At 37.1% G+C, this 21949-nt stretch overlaps 2 protein-coding genes across 4 annotated transcripts in view; one reads left to right on the top strand and one right to left on the bottom strand.

Moving 5' to 3' along the window:
• LOC119651002 (myosin light chain kinase, smooth muscle-like) overlaps positions 1 to 10443 on the top strand; it is a 29864-nt gene extending 19421 nt beyond the window's left edge. Inside the window, exons 5-12 of one of the 2 annotated variants that reach the window (XM_038054298.1) lie at positions 558 to 875; positions 1163 to 1437; positions 6381 to 6577; positions 6633 to 6915; positions 6980 to 7321; positions 8322 to 8601; positions 8835 to 9735; positions 9795 to 10443. In XM_038054298.1, coding sequence (XP_037910226.1) covers positions 558 to 875; positions 1163 to 1437; positions 6381 to 6577; positions 6633 to 6915; positions 6980 to 7321; positions 8322 to 8601; positions 8835 to 9735; positions 9795 to 10051 — 2853 coding nt within the window. In that variant the 3' untranslated portion in view covers positions 10052 to 10443. The remainder of the gene's footprint in view (positions 1 to 557; positions 876 to 1162; positions 1438 to 6380; positions 6578 to 6632; positions 6916 to 6979; positions 7322 to 8321; positions 8602 to 8834; positions 9736 to 9794) is intronic. The other variant, XM_038054292.1, reaches the window with a different exon arrangement.
• Positions 10444 to 20308: 9865 nt separating this feature from the next.
• LOC119661663 (probable cytochrome P450 4aa1) overlaps positions 20309 to 21949 on the bottom strand; it is a 35144-nt gene continuing 33503 nt past the window's right edge. For both annotated transcript variants that reach the window (XM_038071098.1, XM_038071097.1), the window contains 2 exons: positions 21518 to 21584; positions 20309 to 21461 (listed from right to left, as the gene is read on the bottom strand). In XM_038071098.1, the coding sequence (XP_037927026.1) occupies positions 20603 to 21461; positions 21518 to 21584 (926 nt within the window). In that variant the 3' untranslated portion in view covers positions 20309 to 20602. The remainder of the gene's footprint in view (positions 21462 to 21517; positions 21585 to 21949) is intronic.

Raw genomic sequence — 21949 nt, forward strand, 5'->3', positions numbered from 1 at the left:
CATGGCCTTCACAATTCGTCTTCAAAAAAATTCAACTGGAAAATCGGAGTTTGCTCTCCTTCTTTTTCCTAATTTGATTTGATGGTTTTCACATTGTTTTGCGCAATTATTGGTATTGACTCACATTGTAACTTTGTTTACTCAGTGGGAACAAACCCATGTCATTAGTTTCACTGGAAACCGACCCAGGGTTTTCAAACTGTCCGCATACCGTTTAACAGCGGCCAGAGTTAATGTTATTATACACAAATGAATGAGTAACTGGAAAGGCAAACTGGTGACCCGATTTGAAGCGTCTAGCCACAGGTAACTATGTAGTTCCTGCTATTTAGCCGTATTAGATTCCAGTTTACTGCGGCTATAATCGAAGTAAAGACACAATCAGAGAGTACGGGCATACTTGGCATAATTAATTTAAAAGATTTTCTCGTTTTTGGGGTATTTGTTTTGATTGACTTTTATTCTGCCAGTAGATGTGTTCAGCTAGGCGGCATTGTTACGAACTGCAAAAACACTTGTACATACATCTTATTAATTACTCTATCTTTTGTCTTTAGGTGGAGAATCGGAGTGACGGTGTTCGTATTTTGCATGTTCTCGGCCTCGAATATGATCAAAGTGGTGAAGTGACGCTTTCGATATACAAAGACAGTGATCGGGAGGTGGTAGTTAGAAGCTGTACCCAGCTTATTGTTCTACCAACCCCAAGGTGGGCACTTTTCGATTCCAAAGACGACTTCACTAACGAAGATGCAGATATTCCTGCATACATTATTAAAACACCTAACAATTGTACAGGATTAATAGGAGGTACTATAATTTTGGAAACATCATTTGGAGGCTCACCAGCTCCGTCTGTAAAGTGGATGAAAGCTGTAAGTAAATTAGCGGTTTAACAATGAATACCCGAATGATGGTTGGGTTATGGATATTTGGCAAAGTGAAATTTCTGGAGAATAATTTCAACATCTAATAGTAATGCACCTGCATTGAAACTGTAGGAATATTTGAAATGTTAATTTGACCACATTTTCCGTCACCATCCATGAATCTGAATTACGGAGATCTAACAAGCAAAATATCATTACTATCGATTTCTGAGAAAACTAATATCTGCTCTTGTGGTTTTTCGTTGCCTTCTATTGTGTTATTCTATTTCCAGGGTCGACCAATTGCGGAGAGCACTAATATTAGAATCATCACCAAGTCAGATCGCTCAGCTTTAATTCTTAGATCGGTCACAGGTGATGATAGTGGCAAATACACAGTGGAAGTGATGAACGACTACGGAAGTGACATGGCGGCGGCATCCGTTTCAGTTGAAAGTGCACCTGAACCGCCTAGTGGTAAACCCAGCGTCTCTCAAGGTCCAGATCGCGTCGCGGTTGCGTGGTGCGGTCCTCCCTATGATGGCGGATGTGTCCTCACGGGCTTCATGTAAGCATAGTTATTCAAATCTATCAGCGGATGTTCTTGATTATATTGAATCGCGGATGAACTGTGAAATAGTTTTTCATAGACACTTGTAGTGTGTAATGTAGGTTTAGAATTATGACTTCGTCGTCTTTCAAGAAACGGAAAGTGATCGAAATTTGATACATGAGACCTGTTGACACGAATTGGAGTGAATGACAACCTTGTACATTAAGTTCGAAGGGGTAGTTCCTATATATGCAGGCTTTTGTGTTAACGTCATTTGTAAAGCAGAGATCGAGGGCTTAAAAAGTGGTCACTTATTTCGCAGGAACTATCCGATCGAAAAATTTGGAAAAATCACGGTGGTGCCTGAAAACGATATCTAGACCTCAAAATACTCTCCATTCCGTTATCTTCTTAAATAGAGTCAATAATAGTATATTTTTATATGAACATTTACTGCAAATGCCTCCAACTCCATTCTAGAAGCATCAAATTGCTACATACTCAATTATCCATACACTATGAGTTATGTACAAACGGAACCATCGTGCGCCCAAACATCCCTGATAATTGTGGAAGCGCTCCTTGGGAATAGGAGATAAACTGACAGGTAATTTCTGAACTGAATTGAAGGTGAGGTTAAGACCGCCTTCCACGATCAGGCCGGCCTGCCAATTAGGCCTGAACAGTTCGCAGTTGGCGGTTGACCAGAACATGGATGAGATCTGATTGCCCTGTTAGTTAGGCCGGTGATCGATTGAAAAACAATTCATCCATCCAGCCACCCGGAAACGAGATGACGCAGACCGATACGTAGGTACGTTTATTCACTCTGTCGACAGTTTCCACAACGTCCACTTAGGCAGTAAGCCAGACTTTCATGTGCATTTTCATCGCTGGTAGACATTTTTTCTAAATGCTCCTACACAAAAAATATCTAAAATTTGCGTCTCAATGTCTTTCACGGCCAGAACTGAACTGATGGTACCATCCGTCTTGCCGATACGCGAATATTGTTTTGTGCCCAACAGGTAGCCGGATGGACTGTGGAATGCGCAAATATGACTGACAGGCCTGCCGGATCGTAGATGGTTGGTTTAAAAACGCCCATTTGATATCCGTCAGAGTATCTTTTATTGATTGAGCAATGTAATCTCATCGTGGGCATTTTGTTCTTTTCCATTAACCATTTCATCAGGTTGACGAAATCCATGGTGCAGTTAGCCTCGTCGATCTCAACAGATGGTGAATAAGACTTTTGTTCCATGGATATTTAGTTTTGAGGTTGATGATGTCACCTGTCTTGACCGTATCCATGGTCATTTGGGCTTTGTCGAAGTACAATCGTTTTTCATTACCAGTTACCACAGAATGGAGAGAAAACTTTCTTTGATCTTTTGCAAACACAATTTCACAGGTTATTCTTCACTGTTCTTTGTTTCTCTCACTAAGTTCATGCAGTATCTACTTTCCTTTCTTTTGGGCCTTCCTCGTCGCATTCAAGCAAAACTACCTTTTTGGTTACGTTCTTTGCTGCGAACTGCCTTACAGGTTTTCCACGTTAATAGACGTCAAAATCATCTGATTTGAGATGCTGCTATCATTCGAAATAGATTCTTTCGGTTAAAGATAATGTGTCATACGGAACTTCGGTCTAATTTCCCTCAAGATGGAAAAGGAAAAGAAGACCTTTCCGCAGATGAGGTATTTTCAAACACGCTATTATGATAAAATAAACTACCGCATATGAAACGTTGTCTTGTGAATTGAGGTTTCTAAGAAATAATCAAAATATTCCGGCCCAGGATATAGCCTTTCAAAAAAAATGGCAGAACATTTTTAAACCCGTTATAAACTATAAATTTAATTAGGTATTTCTTGTTAAATATGAATCAAAATATATTGATTTCAATGTGTGAACGATTTGAAAAAGAAAAACTTCCAAACATACCGAATGTAGCCAATTTTAACTTTTCCTAAACAAGATTAAATTGGTGTTAGTTAGGAGTAGTGGACTATATGTAGGTTGGCTTGGAGGCAAGGAAAATACCGGTATAAACTTAAAAACTTAGTTTATTAAAACAAAATTAACAGCTACGGAAAATGCTTTAGGTCGGTGGTATGGCGGAGAGGAAAAGTGCCTTTTTTTTCGGAGAGCTGGCATAGCGTTGAGTAAAACTCACGGCGCAGCGAGCGCCTTCCGGCGATCATCGCGCCACAAGGAAGCGCGAGTCTGGTTCAAATTCAAATATGCGCAAACAATTGGATTAAAGATTAAATTGGATTTATTAGACTATTTACGATATGTTTGGAATTATTAGCACATTGAAATCTACATATTGATTCATATTTAACAAGACCTATATTAAAATTATTTATAGCTCTTTTTTGAAGGGTCATTATTTCTAAAAAGCTACGTCTCGAGCCTAAAAAGGGGAGAAATTTCGAAGTTTCTTTCTACCGAAACATCAACATCGTCTCCGGTGGGGACTGAACCCACGACTACGACCTTCGACTATCGAAAATGAGTTATGATTAATTTCTGGAATGTGCACACACCCCACGATAACGATACAAGCACTGTGCATTTATACTTGAGAAAGACAAATGGCTGACAACTACAGCAAGGCATGCTTTCATTAACTTGGAGGTGTGTTGTGACAGGATTTTTAATGCTACGGATCAACGGAAAATTTTGATCTTTAGGAAAAGGAGTGAGGAAGAAGAGGAGGCTTTCTATGAACGGTGGCGCCCAGATCAGTGGTTGAAAGGGTTGAAAACTTCTGTATCTTTAACCGCCACGTCATCACCGATGTACCGTTCGAGCACAGGGAATATCACAAGGTTAGTTAGAGAGCATCTAAACAGACTGAGCATACCGTAATCAGCAGGAGCAGGAGTTACCTTCTGAATGTGCATAAAAAACGATGATGATCACTTCCCTTCGTTTGTGCGTCACTCGTGAATCTGCTCGTAGGGGCACAGAACGTCGGTCTCTCAAATTTAATACCAGCCATCTCCGAGATAAACAAACTCAGAACACCCGCCCTGAGAATAAACCCTTGGCCGCCGTCAAAAACACCATTAGCTCTGGTGCGAATGAAATTTACAGCCACGTCTCAAAAGGATGTTGAAAAACCTAACTGCGGAATCGTGGAACTGGAGAGATGAACACAAGAAGCTGCGAACTCTATTGATGGTTGGTGGTTGGCGTAAAAAAAGGGTGAGAAATACAGTCAAGTGTGTACCGCAACAAAAAATCCAATTTTACGCTGATGAGTGAAGCAGAGGCTGCCGTAAATAGCAAAGGTTTCGCAACCGTATATCGCATCATGGAATAACTTGCAGTTGATCGCACGTTTTTCGCTGGTCCGGTAAGGGGTTTTGATATCTGCCAACTCTCACCGAGTCATAGACTTTGATCAAATAGCTCTGGATTTGGAAAAGGAAGCAAGTAGAGTCAGACTGAAAACAAACACAAAAAAAAGGTTTCTCCGACTGGTCATCGGACGCTTGTTTGTATTGATGGGAAGAACATCGAGGGCATTGATCGATTCATATCTCTAGAAAGGATTGTTTCTGAAAACGGCGGCGCTGAACTTGAATTCAGAAACGCAGCTCTTTCAACACTAATATCAAATTAAAACTGTTCGGTTGCAGTTTTTTCTCTGTGACCTTCACTGTTACTCAAAAACTCCAGGCTTTCATCAATTCATGTCTGCGTCATGTCATCGGGTATTCTGGCCTAAGTCTAACTAATGAAGAACTTCGTTGACATACTAGCCGGATACCCGTGGACGTGTTAACTAGGAGACAGGAGCAGCAGCGAGTAGGCTGTGCATTAAGGAAGAGCGATAACCCCTTCGCGGATTATGCCATGCAATGAAACTTACTTCCCAGGATAGCCGATGTATAGATCGCATTTGAACTACGTGGATAAGAACTGTGTAGAAAGAGTACAAACTTTTCGGACAATCCTGGGGAAAGTTAAAGCACATGGCGCATAGTTGCAGTTGATGCATTATGACCCCAATCAACTATATGAATCGATGATACCTCAAACGAAAATGGACGAAAACTCAATTCATAATAATTCGTCCAAAACTCGGAATAAATCAAATTAGAAACGGCGGGGTCATACTTCTTCACCTAATATAATATAAGGCCTACAAATAAGTTCTGCCGGTTTTTTTTTTTTTAATTTGAAGCTTTATTGTGAAAAATTGATTTATTTCTTGTCGTTTGAGCAGTTGTTCGCACGTGAAAAAACGGCGTTCGACGTCTCTTGGCTTCAGTTCATACGGAACCCAATTTCCGACCTTTCGGATCATTCCCATCCCCCGGTGAGAAATGGCTTGCTGAGTGACTCCAAGTGTTTTTCCAAGTTCTTCTTGCGTTTTCGATGGATCTTGGTAGAGCAATGCCTCTAATTCTTCATCTTCAAAAATTGTTGGCCATCCGGCGCGCTCTTCAAGTCAAAATTGCCACTTTTAAACCGTCCAAACCACCTCTGACACGTTCGCTCAGATAGAGCATGGTCACCATAAACTTCCACCAAAATGCGATGACTTTCGGTTGCTTTTTTCTTCGTATTGAAATAATGAAGTAGAACTCCCCGCAAAAACACATTATTTGGTACAAAATTGGCCATTTTCGTTGATGAAAAAAGTATTGTTGTTTACACTTCAATTAAATAATTTATACTGACGTTTGCGCCTATTGACAGTAGCTTTCCAATGAATGTTTGGAAATGTGGATCAATGGAATAAAAAATAAACTACGCCATCTATTGTGAAAACCGATAGAACTTATTTGGAGGCCTTATATATGTTTATGTGTTCTATACGGCTGTGCAATACTACCTTTACCTTACTATTGCTTTATCGTGATTTTCATTCTTTGTCATCAGTTGCCCTCAATTCGTTCGCTATACATATAAATTAATAAATATTCTTATACAGCCTTGAAATGAAGGAGGGAGACGGCGATTGGGTGGAGATTGTCACTGTTGTAGATTCCCTGGCCTATACAGTGAAAAATATCACTCCTGGGAATGCGTATAGGTTTAGAGTTCGGGCTGAAAACATCCATGGCCGTAGCGAACCAAGTCTTCCAAGTGATGAAATTATCGTCTCTGCAATTAGTTATTGTGATGGAGGTAAACCCCATTATTAATGTTTTTAAATTTTAACCTTGATCAAACTAAATTTCAGATGATAGCAAAGAGCTACTAAAAGTCGCTTCAGGTGGTAACTTTAAGTCGCGGTTTGACATTCTCGAGGAATTGGGACGTGGGCGTTTTGGAACTGTATTCAAAGTTTGTGAAAAAGAAACGGGACAAATAATGGCGGCAAAGATTATTAAATGCATCAAATCCCGTGATAAAGAAAAAGTTCAAGAGGAAATTTCAATAATGAAGTCACTTCACCATCCAAAGCTGCTACAACTTGCAGCGGTTTTCGACAATCCACGTGAAATTGTGATGGTGATGGAATAGTAAGTTTGATTATTTCTATTCAATTTGTGAAATTCTGAATGGGGGATGGTTGCATCATTTCAGTATAACCGGTGGCGAACTATTTGAGAGAGTTGTTGCAGATGACTTCACGTTAACTGAACGGGATTGTATTCTGTTCTTGCGTCAGATTTGTGAAGGAGTTAGTTATATGCACAGAAAGTCGATAGTGCATCTGGATCTGAAGCCGGAAAATATTATGTGTCGAACGCACTCCAGCCATCAGATAAAAATAATTGACTTTGGTTTGGCTCAAAGGTTAACGGATAATATGCCAGTGCGTGTCCTTTTCGGGACGCCGGAGTTCATTGCTCCCGAAATAATAAATTACGAACCGATTGGATTTCAAACCGATATGTGGAGCGTCGGCGTGATATGCTACGTACTGTAAGTTGATTTTTTTCAGATTTGATCAGGAGAGGAGGCTATTCTATCGGTTAATGAATTTATTGAATTAGTAGAGCAATTAGATGTATTTTGAGTTAGGAGGTAGTTTGTTAGCCGAAATGTTAAAATGAAAGATTGTCCTGGAAGATATTTTTCCGTTTAATTGGGTAAAAGTATCTAATTTAAACAAATACGTTTTTCGGGGACCAACTGCCCCCTTTTTCAGTATTTTATTTTATAGATAAAACACTGAAGAAGAAGACAGTTGGTCCCCGAAAATACGTATTTGTTTACCAGGTGTACTCCTAATTAATTTCCGTTTTTTTTTTGTGAATGAAACACATAATTCCAAGGGAACCGTAATAGTTATTTTATTCGAAATGTTTTCCATCGCTTTCTACACATTTTGTCCACCTTTCTGGTAATTTGTGAATACCACGCCAGTAGAATTGACTGTCTTTGGAGGTGCACCACCCAGTGAGCCATTTCTGCAAATTTTCGTACGAGTCGCAAACGATATTCGCTTGACATTCAGGTCGAAATCTCCATTTTTGAATTATCGAAACCACGTTTCACATGTTCGAAATGTTAATGCACGTTCGCCATAAACTTTCACAAAGGTACAGTAGCTGTCGGACACTTTTTTCGTTGATTGAACATGAAAAGCAATGCATGGTGCATATGCACGAAATTCGGTACGTACGCCAACATATTTGACGCGCAATAAAAACTTGCTGGAGGAACTTTTTGGGGAAACGTCAACGCAGTTTAGAAACTCGACAACAACTAAACAAAATGGCAGGTATGTGTGACCAACAGCGACACAAAACATAGAACGCCATCTATCGGAAAAAAACCAGTAATTAATTAGGAGTACACCTGGTATATTAGATACTTTTAGCCAATAAAACGGAAAAATATCTTCCAAGACAATCTTTCATTTCAATTAGATATGTTATCATTAGTAGTGGGAATTTCTGGAAATCAAATCAATTTTCAGGTTATCTGGCCTATCGCCGTTCATGGGGGATTCTGACGTGGAAACATTCGCGAATATTACACGGGCAAGCTATGATTACGATGACGAAGCCTTCGATGCTGTTTCTCGGGACGCAAAGGACTTCATTTCTAACCTGCTGGTTCATCGGAAAGAGGACCGTCTTACTGCGGATGAGTGTCTAGAGTCCAATTGGCTGGCGCAACACAACGAACAAAGCTTAAATAACGTAAAAATATGTACGGACAAATTGAAAAAGTTCATAATACGTAGAAAGTGGCAGGTAAGTCGATGAGCATTGGTTTAACGTGTGTGAAATGTGGAATTCAAGGTTTGAACTGTAGCGATTTGTCAACAAGCAAATTAACCAGTAAACTACTATATTGGATGGCGAATGATTTGTTTGTTGGCAATTTGAAAAATATACAGACAATTGTTTGAATTGTTGTTCTAATATGTAGAGTTTCTGTTTTTGCTCACGTTTTTGCATGTAATTTGTATGCATTTGACCAATAGAAAACAGGAAATGCAATAAGAGCACTGGGAAGGATGGCCACACTTTCTGCTTCACGTCGTAATTCCACAACATCGGGATCGCTTCCAAATAGCCCGCGACCGTCTATTTCAGCTGGGTCTGGATTCTCATTTTCACCAAGCCCTGGCCGTATGTCTTCTCTAAATGAAGAGGCCGACAATGTAGACAGGATTTCAGGACTAGTCGATAACAACTGTGGTGCAAATATGGCTACAGTTGAAAGACATGGCAAGGTGATAAGCAGCGAACGCAGTGATTCAGGCTTCAGTGAATGTTCCAGTTGCAGCAATGGTTCTCGCGTACAAACCCTACAAACACATATTTTCGATAAAGTCCCAGTTATAAGAGAGGAATTCGAGAATAATAGTAACAATAATTTATCATGTGTCGTAGTGCCAGATGTTCTTAAAATGAAATTAGAAGAAATAGTGAAACATAGGGATTCAGAAAAGAGTATGACGGACGCAAACCTACTCCTTACACCAAATGCAGATACGAAAAGGCATACAGATGTTAGCGAGTTGTACGAAAATTTCACAATAGATGTTTCTCGAGATCCAATACGAAAATACTCGACATGTCTCGATGTAAAAATGAAAGACCCTCTGATGAAATCTGATTTCACAAATACCGTTCGAATGAGAAAAAAGTCCCTGGAAAATAATATTTTGAAGGACAAACTTTCCCCTAGGAAACCTATTTTCGAAGCTTCTGGTAAAGTATCGAAGATGAAAAGTAAATTTTCAAAAACAGATGAATCTCTTGGCAAACCAGCATTCGTAAGTAAGCCAAACTCTAACAAAGAAACTAACAACGAAAGCATGGATTGGAAAGCATACAAGACTAAAAACGTTTTTGAACGCTTGACGGCTTGTGATAAAAGTAAATCCCATTTCTTTTTATCTATATTTTTTCATCAATTCGTTACATAATTTTTCTAGATAAAACCGTCAACAAAATTGACCAACCCCCTGGAACGAGCTCTCTTCCTACCTCACCAGCCACTTTCCGTAAGACAATGCGGTTAGCAGTTACGAATCCAAACGATAAGCCGCCAGGATCGGCTAATATTCGTATGAGGAAATCCACAAATGAAGGTTCACCGTCGATTTCCACAATAAAAGGTCATTCAAAAGAACCACTAGTGAAGCATGCAATAAGTACGGCACAAATTAGTAATCGACCTCTGAAAAAGTAATTTTGCGAAGTAGACAAGTTGAACGAAGCCACGATAGTAGGCAATGAATTTAGAATTAGCACAAACTAATATTATCACACGATGACTGAAGTTTATAAATTTTCTTCGAGAAATTATCATGCATAAGGTTTTGCCTTGTAATTTATTCTAACATGTAATATTTAATATTTTATCCATGGATTTTATGATTTTGTATAAATTATAGCTATTGTCGCGATATGATCGGAGCCAAGTTATGGACAAAACTCGAACAGTAAATTTCTTTGAGTTTATTCAATAAGAAATACTTTTAAACAAACATACTTGTATTAGTGCACACATTAACTTATTAAATTCCTCTTAAACTATGAGAGCAATATTAAATAAAATCTCGAGATGTGAATCATTTGTTCTACTTGGTCTTTTATTTAGGAAGGGGAAGTTCGTAGAAGTTGGAAGATAAACTTGCATTCTTGAGTCCAGTAAAAAACGTTTACTATTGAACTGCATGGTGTTCATGCTGCTGAGAGTGTTCACATTAAAGAGGGTTGGGGAGAAGGTCTTGATAATGAACCGGCATATATATTTTTTTTTTCAAAATGATTGATGATTTTTTTAAGATTGACGTTTCATACAAATTTCGTAGTAAGTAAATTTCCGAAAGGTTGCCACCATTTTCTTCAGACCACTCAATTACAAGGTTCGCTGCCTTGATTGCTTCAGTATGTGGTACTTTAGTTTCATTTAATTCGAAATCAATGTCACATTCTTCATTTCATTCTTCATCAATTGTGACCGCAGTGTTCTTGTTCCATTCTGCAATTCCCTGAGCCATATCTTCATTCTGAAAGAATATGTGTCTAGGCAGTGATGAGTTCAGTTACATTGCATAAATTACTGGGTCGCCTGGAGTAGTTATCTCCTTTCAGATGTGATTCTGGGACAATTCTTATCCGAGTGTAATTAAGCGATATTTCTAACGATTAAATCATTTGAAATAATTAAAACTTGCTTTTTTCTATTCACTAGTGTTATTTATTGGTCTTGTAAATACCGATATTTCGGGAACCACTTGTTCTCTGCATCAGTGCTAACATCAGTGCTTTTCACCTATGCGAATAGGTCGCACCAGCAAATATATACGTTTCTCGTGGAAAGACAAAAGTGATGAATGTAAACTCGCAATAATGACTACTAACTTTGTATGGAAGTAGCCTCCGAGCTGAGAGTCATTAATTAAAACCCTTCTTGGCTCACGCGGGTGTTTTCATCTTTTTTTTGGGTTGCAGCATAAAAATGCTATCGGTGCCTCTCCGACATTCTGTTCGAGTCCAGCTATCGAATATTATTTTAATATGTTTTGTGTGGGAACTATGTAAAAACGTGATGTGATTTGTTGATGATACCTAGGTTTTCGGTAGGTTCAGGTTGACGGCCTTTAATTGATTTAATAAGATTTGGATTTCCGGTTCTATCATCGCGCCATCAGCTTTCAGCTGCTTTTTCTAATCTCTACTATTTCTTTTTTTTGCTTTTTAAGCTTGCCTAAATGTACTTTTTAAAAATCTTTAAAAAAACTCCGTTGAGTCTATTTTATTTTTTAATAAAGTAAATAGTAAAAAAAATTACATGAAATATTTATAAAATACAAAATGAAAAAAATTAGAATTATTAATTCTTTTCTGTTTTTTATGATTTTCTCTGTCTGAATCTTTTTAAATATAGCAGTTGTAGTCCCCTAATATACGCTCACCCTGAAAATCCCTCCCCCTTCAAAAATGTTAAAGCCTTGGTGAGAACGCTGGCAGTGACTATCACTGGGACTGCTGGGGCCCAAGTTTCAAGAGAAAAGTTCTACAGTGAATGGATCAAATGTATTTTGAGAGAATTTCGTTGTTGTTTTTTAAGAAATCAGCCCTGTTTTTTTTCATATTTTTTTCATATTAGCTAACGTTTTTGTGAACCGATAAAAATTGAATCTATCAATTTGGTGTCCGAACTACTTGGAATAACTTTGTGTAATTTATAAATAGCATAATTTTGATATTTATTTTTTTCCAGGCCCATTTTAATTTGTAATGGTGGTAAAATTATATTTTGGGAATCCATATGTTTCATATTCAGTAAGGTACCTGTCCCGAAGCCATGAGCCAAGTGGACCTGAAAACGAATGACTACAGATTTTGCTCACCTTTTCATGGAATCTGGGAAGAGTAAATACTGAAGCAATCGATGAAAAAATGCTCCGTAACTTCCAACCCCTCAATGGATACTGCAGTAATCATAACAGATGGCCTGACTTTTACAATTACCTAAAAAACGTTTTCATTAGTTTAACAAAAAAATATATTTGGGCCCAGTTGCAAGAAAAGTGGAACGACTGATTGAAATCTAGAAGTTGATAAAAAAAATGCGATATATTGAGCAATGCAAAAAAAAATCCCAAAAAAAAAACACGGACACCTCCAAGTATTTATTGTAAATTCCGTCAAGAGGAGAGGCGAAATTACAGACAGAAGTACAGGGAGGAGCGGCACCAAAGTTTTATCAACAAGCCGTCGGGATGAAACTATATAGGTTAAATATCCGCTTGGGTCGCTTATCTCCCATTTACAGTTAATTCCGAAACATTGTAAACATTATTGAGTGCACCTGCATAACGGATGCACAAACTAATAGAATCATAAACATTATTGAGTGCACCTGCATAACGGATGCACAAACGAGCGAGCATCGTAGGTATTAAGGTGGCAATAAGATAATAAAAGGAGAGTCTAGTTGGAACTGTGAAAGGATGAAGATCAATAAAATATAATAAATAAATAACTAGGAGTCTAGTTGGAACTGTGGGAGGATGAAGATCAATAAAATATATTAAATAAATAACTAAGAGTCTAGTTGGAACTGTGGAAGGATGAAGATCAATAAAATATATTAAATAAATAACTAAGAGTCTAGTTGGAACTGTGAGAGGATGAAGATCAATAAAATATATTAAATTAATAACTTCAAGTGTTATTAATTTTAGTGGCGCAGTCGGTAGGATCCATGCATCGAGCAGGATCCAGTGATACGCGAAGTTACGTGTTTTAAATTCGTTCAAGAACCGGCGCAATTTTTTAGAAACAAAGTTGTTTTAACTAAAAAAATCAAGTGTCGCGATTCGTTTAATAATATAAAAAAAAAATATATTAACTAAAATAAATACAAAGCTAGGAGGCGGAGTAACAAGCATAAATCCGTCTTAAAACACATTCTGAGGCTGGTTTGGAATCCTAGCAATAATAAAAAAAAAAAATCTAATATAAAAGTACAGTGAAATAGACTCACCTCAAGACTCAACGTAGAGACAGACTAGCTATTTACCATCGACGCATCCTTCAAGCCGAAATGGATAACGTATTAGCGCAACGATTGATAGCAGCTTTGGAGAATTTAGCTAATTTGCAACGGCCGAATCGAGCAGAAACAATAATAAAACAAATTGCCTACATAAAAGAGTTTTCGGGAGACAGGAAACAGCTAACGCAGTTTCTAACAACCGTTGGTGGTCATCTTAGTGCTATTGATGAGGAATCACGGGAAGAAGCCTGGCAGGTAATTTATAACATAAAAATTACAGGAGCGGCAAAGGAACTTTTGTTAAATAATCGTCCGGAAAATTGGGAGTCGGCTAGAAATTTACTCAAACAACATTTTCGACCATCTACGAACTACAAGGACCTTTCGAGAAGAATAACGCAACTCAAAGTATGTTCTATCTCCGATCTTAACTCTAAAATTGAATATATTATAGAAGAAATCAATACATTCGCCACTTATGAATCGAATACAGCGGAAACTCGCCAAACTTTCTACGCGTTATTAGTGAATAGAATTAAGCAAATAGTTAGTGGTAATTTGTCACGTGATATAAGAAATTTGTTTGATTTACATGAAGTAAAAGAAATTTTATACTCGTACGTGGGCTACGATCAAGATAATTTAGACCGAGAAACACTATATCAGGAAAGAAAGAATTATAACAGTCAGGACTATAGAAAACACCATAACAAACAGGACAATAGACAGAAACAATCCGGTAATCATGGACAATACAATTCAAATTTTGGTAGACCAAATAGAGTAGAATCAAATCAATACAGACGTAGCTCGGGACATTTTTGGCAAGATCGACAAAATTCTCGACTAAATAACTTCCGAGATTCTGGGTTTAGAAGTAATAATAATCCTACTCAACATAGACAACATTCCTGGAATCGTTCTGACCAGGTTAGGCGATCACCACCTAAACCTATGGAGATAGGTACCGTGACCCATAGAAGATCAAATCAAAATAGAAATGACCCATCACCCGGGTCTAATTCAGTAAACGAGGAGGTTCATAATATTGAACCAGAGTTTTTTTATGAATTAGGCCTCGGAAACAAAATCTTTGCTAATCTTACCATTGATAATAAATTGTACAAGTGCTTGATAGATACAGGTTCAACAATGAGCATTGTGAACTCTGCTAGAGTAGATTGTAGCAAGTTTAAAATCTTCGATAAGACTAACATCCGTTTGCAGACTATAAACCATACAACCACGGAAAGCGTTGAACGAGTAATTACAAATATTCCAACAGAATTTAACTTTGATCCAAAAGGTGGAATCAAATGGTATAAGAGGGATTTATTAGGGAAGCCGTATGACTTTTTAATCGGAATGGACATATTATCCAAAATTGTGAAAATCTTCAATTTTGAGAATAAATGTCTCATCCTAAATAATGGTAGTAAAATATCTTTAGATTCTTCAGAAAATGAAGAAAACCTCAAGTGCTTTGAACTTAATGCCGAACAAGGGAAAGTTGACTTAAGTCATTTAAATAAAGAAGAAAAAAGTGAAATGGAAAACTTATTGAAAGAATTTAGTCAACGTAATCAACGGTGGTTACTGAAACTACAAGAGTATCAGTTTGATATAGAGTATATCAAAGGTAAGGAAAACAAGGTTGCAGACTTCTTGAGTCGCATTCCAAAAGCCACTAATCAAAAAGAAAATTCCACTGATAACCAATCGATCAATGATTTGTCAGATAACGCTACAGTTCATTCACAAGATGAACAACAGTTGGATCACATTCCTATTAAAGAGACCATAGTAAATAAATATAAAACGCAGTTAATACTAGCATATGACGTAGATCAGGAAATAGAAATATTGCATAACCGTAGAATAATATATATGGATATGACTAGGGATAGGGACCATTGGGTTGACCTTTTAAGAAGGTATATTCGACCAGGTATAACAGGAATCTACACCGAACTTTCATACCATCAGTTTAATAAAATTCAGCAAGTATTAATTGAACTATTTGGAGACGATAGGAACATAAAGTTTATCAAAGCTACAATGAGGGCTAGAGAAATAAAAACAGCAGAGGAAATCCATAGACAGATATCCTTATATCACACAGTTGAGAGTATGCACAGTGGGATTATAGAAACCTTTAATAGTCTAAAAAATAAATTGTATTACCCGAAGTTAGTCGAGGAGATAACCAAAGTTATTAATAATTGTAAAACGTGTTTGGAAACCAAATACGAACGTAAGCCTTTCAGAGTTAAATACAAAATTAGTGAAACTCCCACTAGTATAAACGAAATTTTGCATATGGATATATACTATTTCATGAAGCAGGCATTTCTAACGCTAATTGATAAGCTGACGAAAAAAGCTTATATTTATCATTTGCAAAATAGAAATTGGAATAGGAAGATCGAAGTGTTGGAAGAACACTTCTCTAAATTTGGTAAACCGCAGAAGATTATTACCGATAATGAGTTCGCCAGTATTAATATCAAGGACTTCTTTAGAACGCAAGGTATAGCATTACATTTCACGAAACCTAATACCCATACAGGGAATAGTGATATCGAAAGGTTTCACTCAACATTACAGGAAAAACTAGTATCTATGAGGAAATTAGATCTAACTTTATTACAGAAAATACATAGGGCAGTAAGTAATTATAATGATAGATATCACTCTTCTATCAAAATGACTCCGAATCAAGCAGTACGGGCTGATCCTGCAATGCTTGAAAAGACTTTGAAGGAGTACAAGAATAAATATATAAATAAGCTTAATAAGAAAAGAGAAGATTATAGGGAGACTAGGAGAATTATTCCAGTTAAGAACTATAAACGTAATTACTATAAGAACGAACCGAGATATAGGATTAAAGAATTAGGTAGAGAACATCCCATTAATATAAAACGTCCTCGTAAATTTGCAGGTGATGACCTCAGTTTGGGTAGTTGCACTGCAACTTCTACTATTAGCAACACCACAGATAGACAGGAAATAGTAGAACAATATCCAACTAATAGAAGAGAATTGTGAAAATGCAGTTCAAAACCTTAATAAATAAATTGAACTCAATTCTCATTTTAATAACTCGATTAAATACCTTAAAAATCTGATAGAGTCAGACCGAAACGCAATTAGTAAAACCTTTCAACAACTCACAGAAAACGAAAAATTATTAGTAAAAAACCAACTGAAAACAGACCAAATTTTAAAACTCCGAATTTTGGAAGAGAAGTTAAATCAGATTATTGACAACATAGCAATGATGAAACATGGATTGATTCACTCTAGTATGCTAACAGCAACCGAAATTTTGACGACTAAACTGGACTTTTATAAACTCAAAAACGTACGAACCGGACTACTGAAGTATAAGGAAAACACAATAATTTTGGCCCTTAAAATTCCAAATTCTTACAAAATTGAAGAGTACAAATTAATTACATCGTTACCCACTACGAATAATTTACAAGCAATGTTAGAAGATCAGTATTTTATAGAAATAAATGGAACAAAATATGTTTATGATGAAAAATTGAATTATGAAAGGGAGTTGAAACCCTTGAGTAAAGAGTATTACAAGAAATAATTGCGTACTTGTAGAAAATAATGGAACAGAAATTGTGAAGGTTGATGATAACACTATAATCTGTAAGAATCTTAAACAAACTAATATTGTTAATTATTGTGACGACAGAAACATACACCTAAATGGTAACTATTTAATCAACATCAATAACTGTACAATCCAGATACTAAATCAAACCTTTGGTAAAACAAATGTAAAATTTATTGACAGGTTCTTTTATAATGAAAATACGGATTATAATTTCACCAAAAACATTGATTTCAAAGAGATAGTTTTAGAAAATAAGAGAAACTTGGAACATATCAATATTTTAAAATTTCATAAAAATATAAATTACCTATCTGGTTCAATTGTAATCGCATTTCTGTTAATACTATTTATCATAATACTTACTCTATATCATGGACACAAAAAAAAAAAAAAAAAACACAAAAAAAAAAAATTGAAAATTGTTGTAAAAAGCTCGCAATCCAGTAAAATTACGGAGAATTTCAAGTTAAATAGGGGAGAGGTTATCTCCCATTTACAGATCAATAAAGATCAATAAAATATATTAAATAAATAACTAAGAGTCTAGTTGGAACTGTGGAAGGATGAAGATCAATAAAATATATTAAATTAATAACTTCAAGTGTTATTAATTTTAGTTATACGCTCCCCTTACCGACACAAAGAAGGCAATCTGATTTCAAACCATATACAACCAACAAACTTACATACCGACAAGTTGGAGGTATCGCTTACCCGAACTGGAAGAAATGATTCCCGTAGCTACGCCTATGAACCAAAAGTCGCCGGGATCAAATCGAATCACAACCGAACTCATGAAATATGGAGGTGACCAACCATCCAAAACATTTCATTAACTTGGGAGACAGCAAAAGGGTGTCTGAAGATAGCAAGAGGTATTATTTTCCTTATATATAAACAACTCGGGAAACCGGAAGCTTGACGCCTCAGGTATGAAAGGTTTTGTGTTCCCCTATATGTGAAACATAACGTAGTTCTCCATGGGCTGATAACATTGACCCGAGATATTTAAATCGTTCAGTTCTGAGCAGGTTACTGCCATTGCTTGAAATGAGCGATTTAAATATTTCGAGGGGCAGGTTACTGCCATTGCCAGAACTCAGAGATTTAAATATCTCGAGTCAATGCTATCAGCCAATGGAGAACTGCGTAATGAAATTGTTTCACGCATTAACGCAACCTAGATGAAGTAGCGTTCCACAACTGGTGTTCTTTGCGATCGACGTATCAGCGCACGTCCCAAATCTAAAATTTTCTGCAATGTCGTCCGCCTACCGCTCTCTATAGTTCTGAGTGTTGGTTGACTATCAAAGACAATGAACGGCGTCTTGCGGTAATGGGGGCGAAGATGTTGCATTGTACTGATTACGTGAAACGCCTTGATCACGTCTGAAGTGAGAATATCCGCGATCGATATGGGGTTGCACCGATCGCACCTCTTAGCAAATTCGGTTTCAAAGACACCATAATAACTGCGAATCAGTATCTGAGTCAAATCAGGGTAATAATCTCGGGCAAAAGTAATGCTGACCACATTGCCTCCTACAGTGTACTGTTACGGTCTTGAATGAAGTGCTCTAATATACTTCTAATCTTATCAGAAGAGAAACGTGGATTGATTACACGATTAAGAGAGGAGGAGTGAAATGCAGCAAGACTTAATCATCATTTAAATTCCGTTACGAACTACGAACTTTCTAGAAGATCTAGATTATGATAGTGTTATAACGCAAAACGCAGAAAGTCGCCGATTGATGACCGGCACAAGCGGGGTATTCGACGTTCATCAGTGAATAAGAAAGAAAATCGAAACCTATATGCTTCGCGAATAGTTAAACCTATATTGAAACTAATTCATATAAGAGCCCGATTGCGATTGACCGAAAGACACCAACTTTGGAGGCTGGAATTCTATCAAGTTATATTTAGTGATGAAAAAAATCTAATTTGGATAGCCGCGGCGGTAACGGATATATTGGCGTGATTTACAGCGTCTCAGAGAGACCCGGCATCGACGCAATTTTAGTGAGGGATCAGTAATGGTTTGAGCTGTATTTGGATATAATGGACGGTCACCACTGTGCTTTATATCATGCAATATGGACACCAACATATACTTAGAACTATACTATATAACAATGCGCTTATATGTAGAATTTCCTGCAGAAATTTATTTGATATCTGGGAGATTAGATATCGTCTGCTATTTGAAGTTTAGCCTAAAATTGATAGACCAGTTGCTTCCTCCAAACTACAATTTTATTGTAGATATGTATTTCGGGAGTAACTTACCCCCTTCATCAGCACAAAGCTACTTTCAAAAATAAAATTGTAGTTTGGAGAAAGCTATTGGTCTATCAATTTTTGATAAGTCGACTTCTCAGCAAGGCAATGCCAGCATTCATAAAGCGAATGCCACTGTCGACTCTTTTAAATTCAAAAATATACCGGCATTATAGTGGCGACCCAACAGTCCATACTTAAATCCAATCAAAAATTCGTGGAGTGTACCATCGGCATCAGTTTTCAAAAATGAAGGTCAGTTTACGACTGTTAAGGATTTAAAAGTCGCTCTGTTGAAAGAATGGCAGAAAATTGATGGCGATGTCCTAAAATTAGTAATTGATTCATTGTCATCTAGGCTAGCGAAAGTGATTTCTATCTCTATAAGAGAGCGTACTTCCGATTAAACTATATTTTGCGTTGAAAAAATTTCACTAAAAAAAGCCAAAACGGCACAAAGACGTTTTCTGCGCATATATATTTACTATGAAGTTTCTAAATTTTATGTATTTTTTGTTTATATTATAATTTTAGAATAAATTTTGTTTTGTTCTTGGTAGAGCATTTTTATGTTGCACGTATAATTATTTAACAATTCAACTAAATTTTAGATGATTACATGCTTCAATTGAGCTTGGATCTAACTGCAATTGATAATCAAAACACAACATAAAAATTGTCATGATAATTATAATTCCATGGCCGCGTACGTACCTATACAGGAACACCATGTACCAGTCCATTTACCTTTACTTAAAAGGAGTGCTAAGTACATTGTCCGACGTGTGAGGTGTGTTAGAATTATTTTTGTCGGTCCGATGGTCACTATTTGTTTTTATAGTGAAAAGTGAATTTGAGCACCCAAAATTAGCATGCATAATTATATGCTAGCTTGTACGCATTTTTACAACGCAGGAAGCGATTTTTATACGTAACAATATGCACTGAAGGTTGTCACGTACGAAACTTTTTCCAAACATTACAATTTATCAATGAAACACTTCCGACAAACGAAATGAATGAATACTCACAAGAATGAATCGAACTGCATTTATTCCAAGAGATGTTTTTCTTTTCATTAGGAAACAGATACTGGTATATGTACCTAGAGTATAAAAATGCTTAACTTACTTGGATATAACTTAGAATATAAATAAATATATGTAGCTGCCGCAAAGAAACGCCACGAAGACACGCTCATTCCGTTTTTACACTTACAGACCCGCTAAAATTATATTTTACATTTTTCTATACAAAACAAAATAGTGCTCACTTGAAAATAAACGGGAAGCAAGTTATTTGCAACTATTTCAAGTTGCAGTCCTAGTACCCAGCCGTATCCATAGTCCCCCGGAACCTCGCAGAGTTATCCTGAATGTTGGTTCAAATGTAGTCTTCCCTGGTACTGGTAGAAGTTCGTAACTACGTAAGATTTTTGATATAACAGTTTTCATTTCCAGTATTGCAAATCGATGACCAATGCAATTACGAGCACCTGCACTGAAAGGCAGGTATGCGTACGGATGTCGTTTTTCACAATTTTCTGAAGTAAACCGTTCCGGATCAAATTTTTCGGGATCAGGATAAATGTGCGGTAATCTGTGTGTAGCATATGGAATAATGAACACATTAGATCCTGCTGGCAACGTATGCTTTCCAACTTGTATATCTTCGCTGGTTTTTCTGGCGAATAGCGGAACACTTGGGTACAGGCGCAGGGTTTCTTTTATGCACATTTCCAAATATTTCATTTCCCGTAGATCATTCATATTAGGTGGTCTATTATCATCCCCAAAAATTGCCTCCAACTCATCGTAACACTTTTGTTGAATTTCCGGATGTTGCGCAAGAGTGAACAAACAAAAAGCTACAGCTGCTCCCACTGAATCTTGTCCAGCCAACATAAAAGTGCAAGCTTCACTTACAATATCATCTTCTGTGAAATCGGGACACGATTCTGATATTTCGATCATATAATCTAACAGGCATTTCTGCTGAAAGTTTGGATCCGATTTCCGGAGGGCGCGCCGACGTTGGATCATCCTATATGTGAATTCATCCAGCTTTTTCTTTTGCTTGAGCTCGTCATTAGCAGTTTGCGTCATTCTATATACAGCATCAATTAAAAGCCACGGATGTGTTACTCGATAAGGAACAACCACCTTTCCTCTGGAAATACCAAAACGGTTAAATCGTTTTCAATATAATAATTCATGTGGTCTTACTGTCTGAAGGGAGATTCCTCAACTTCTAAAGTACCACTTTTCTTTGCTGGAACGCCCAACACAGCCTCTGAAATAAAATATTATATTATATTTATTTATACTTAAGTAACGAACAGTTCATTAGTTAGATAAAAATGTCGTATTGGATTCACCTAACATACTTGCATGTGTTAGCCGCTTATCGAAGGAAGATTGATTACTAATACTGAGGGACAACATGACAACGAGGTTTCACTTCGATAAGAAGTTTGAAACACCTTGGAGTAACAAGGCAAACTGGAAGAGCGTGGCTGCGACATACGGCTTAAACCAGCAACTGATTACTTGGTACACTGACGGATCCCTCACAGCAGAGGGAGCGGGTGCCGGTGTCATTTGTCCAAGGAAAATGTGCTTTGAGCCAATGGGCAGGTACACTAGGATATTCCAGGC

Source organism: Hermetia illucens, chromosome 1 (assembly GCF_905115235.1).
Source record: "Hermetia illucens chromosome 1, iHerIll2.2.curated.20191125, whole genome shotgun sequence".
Lineage (NCBI taxonomy): Eukaryota > Metazoa > Arthropoda > Insecta > Diptera > Stratiomyidae > Hermetia > Hermetia illucens.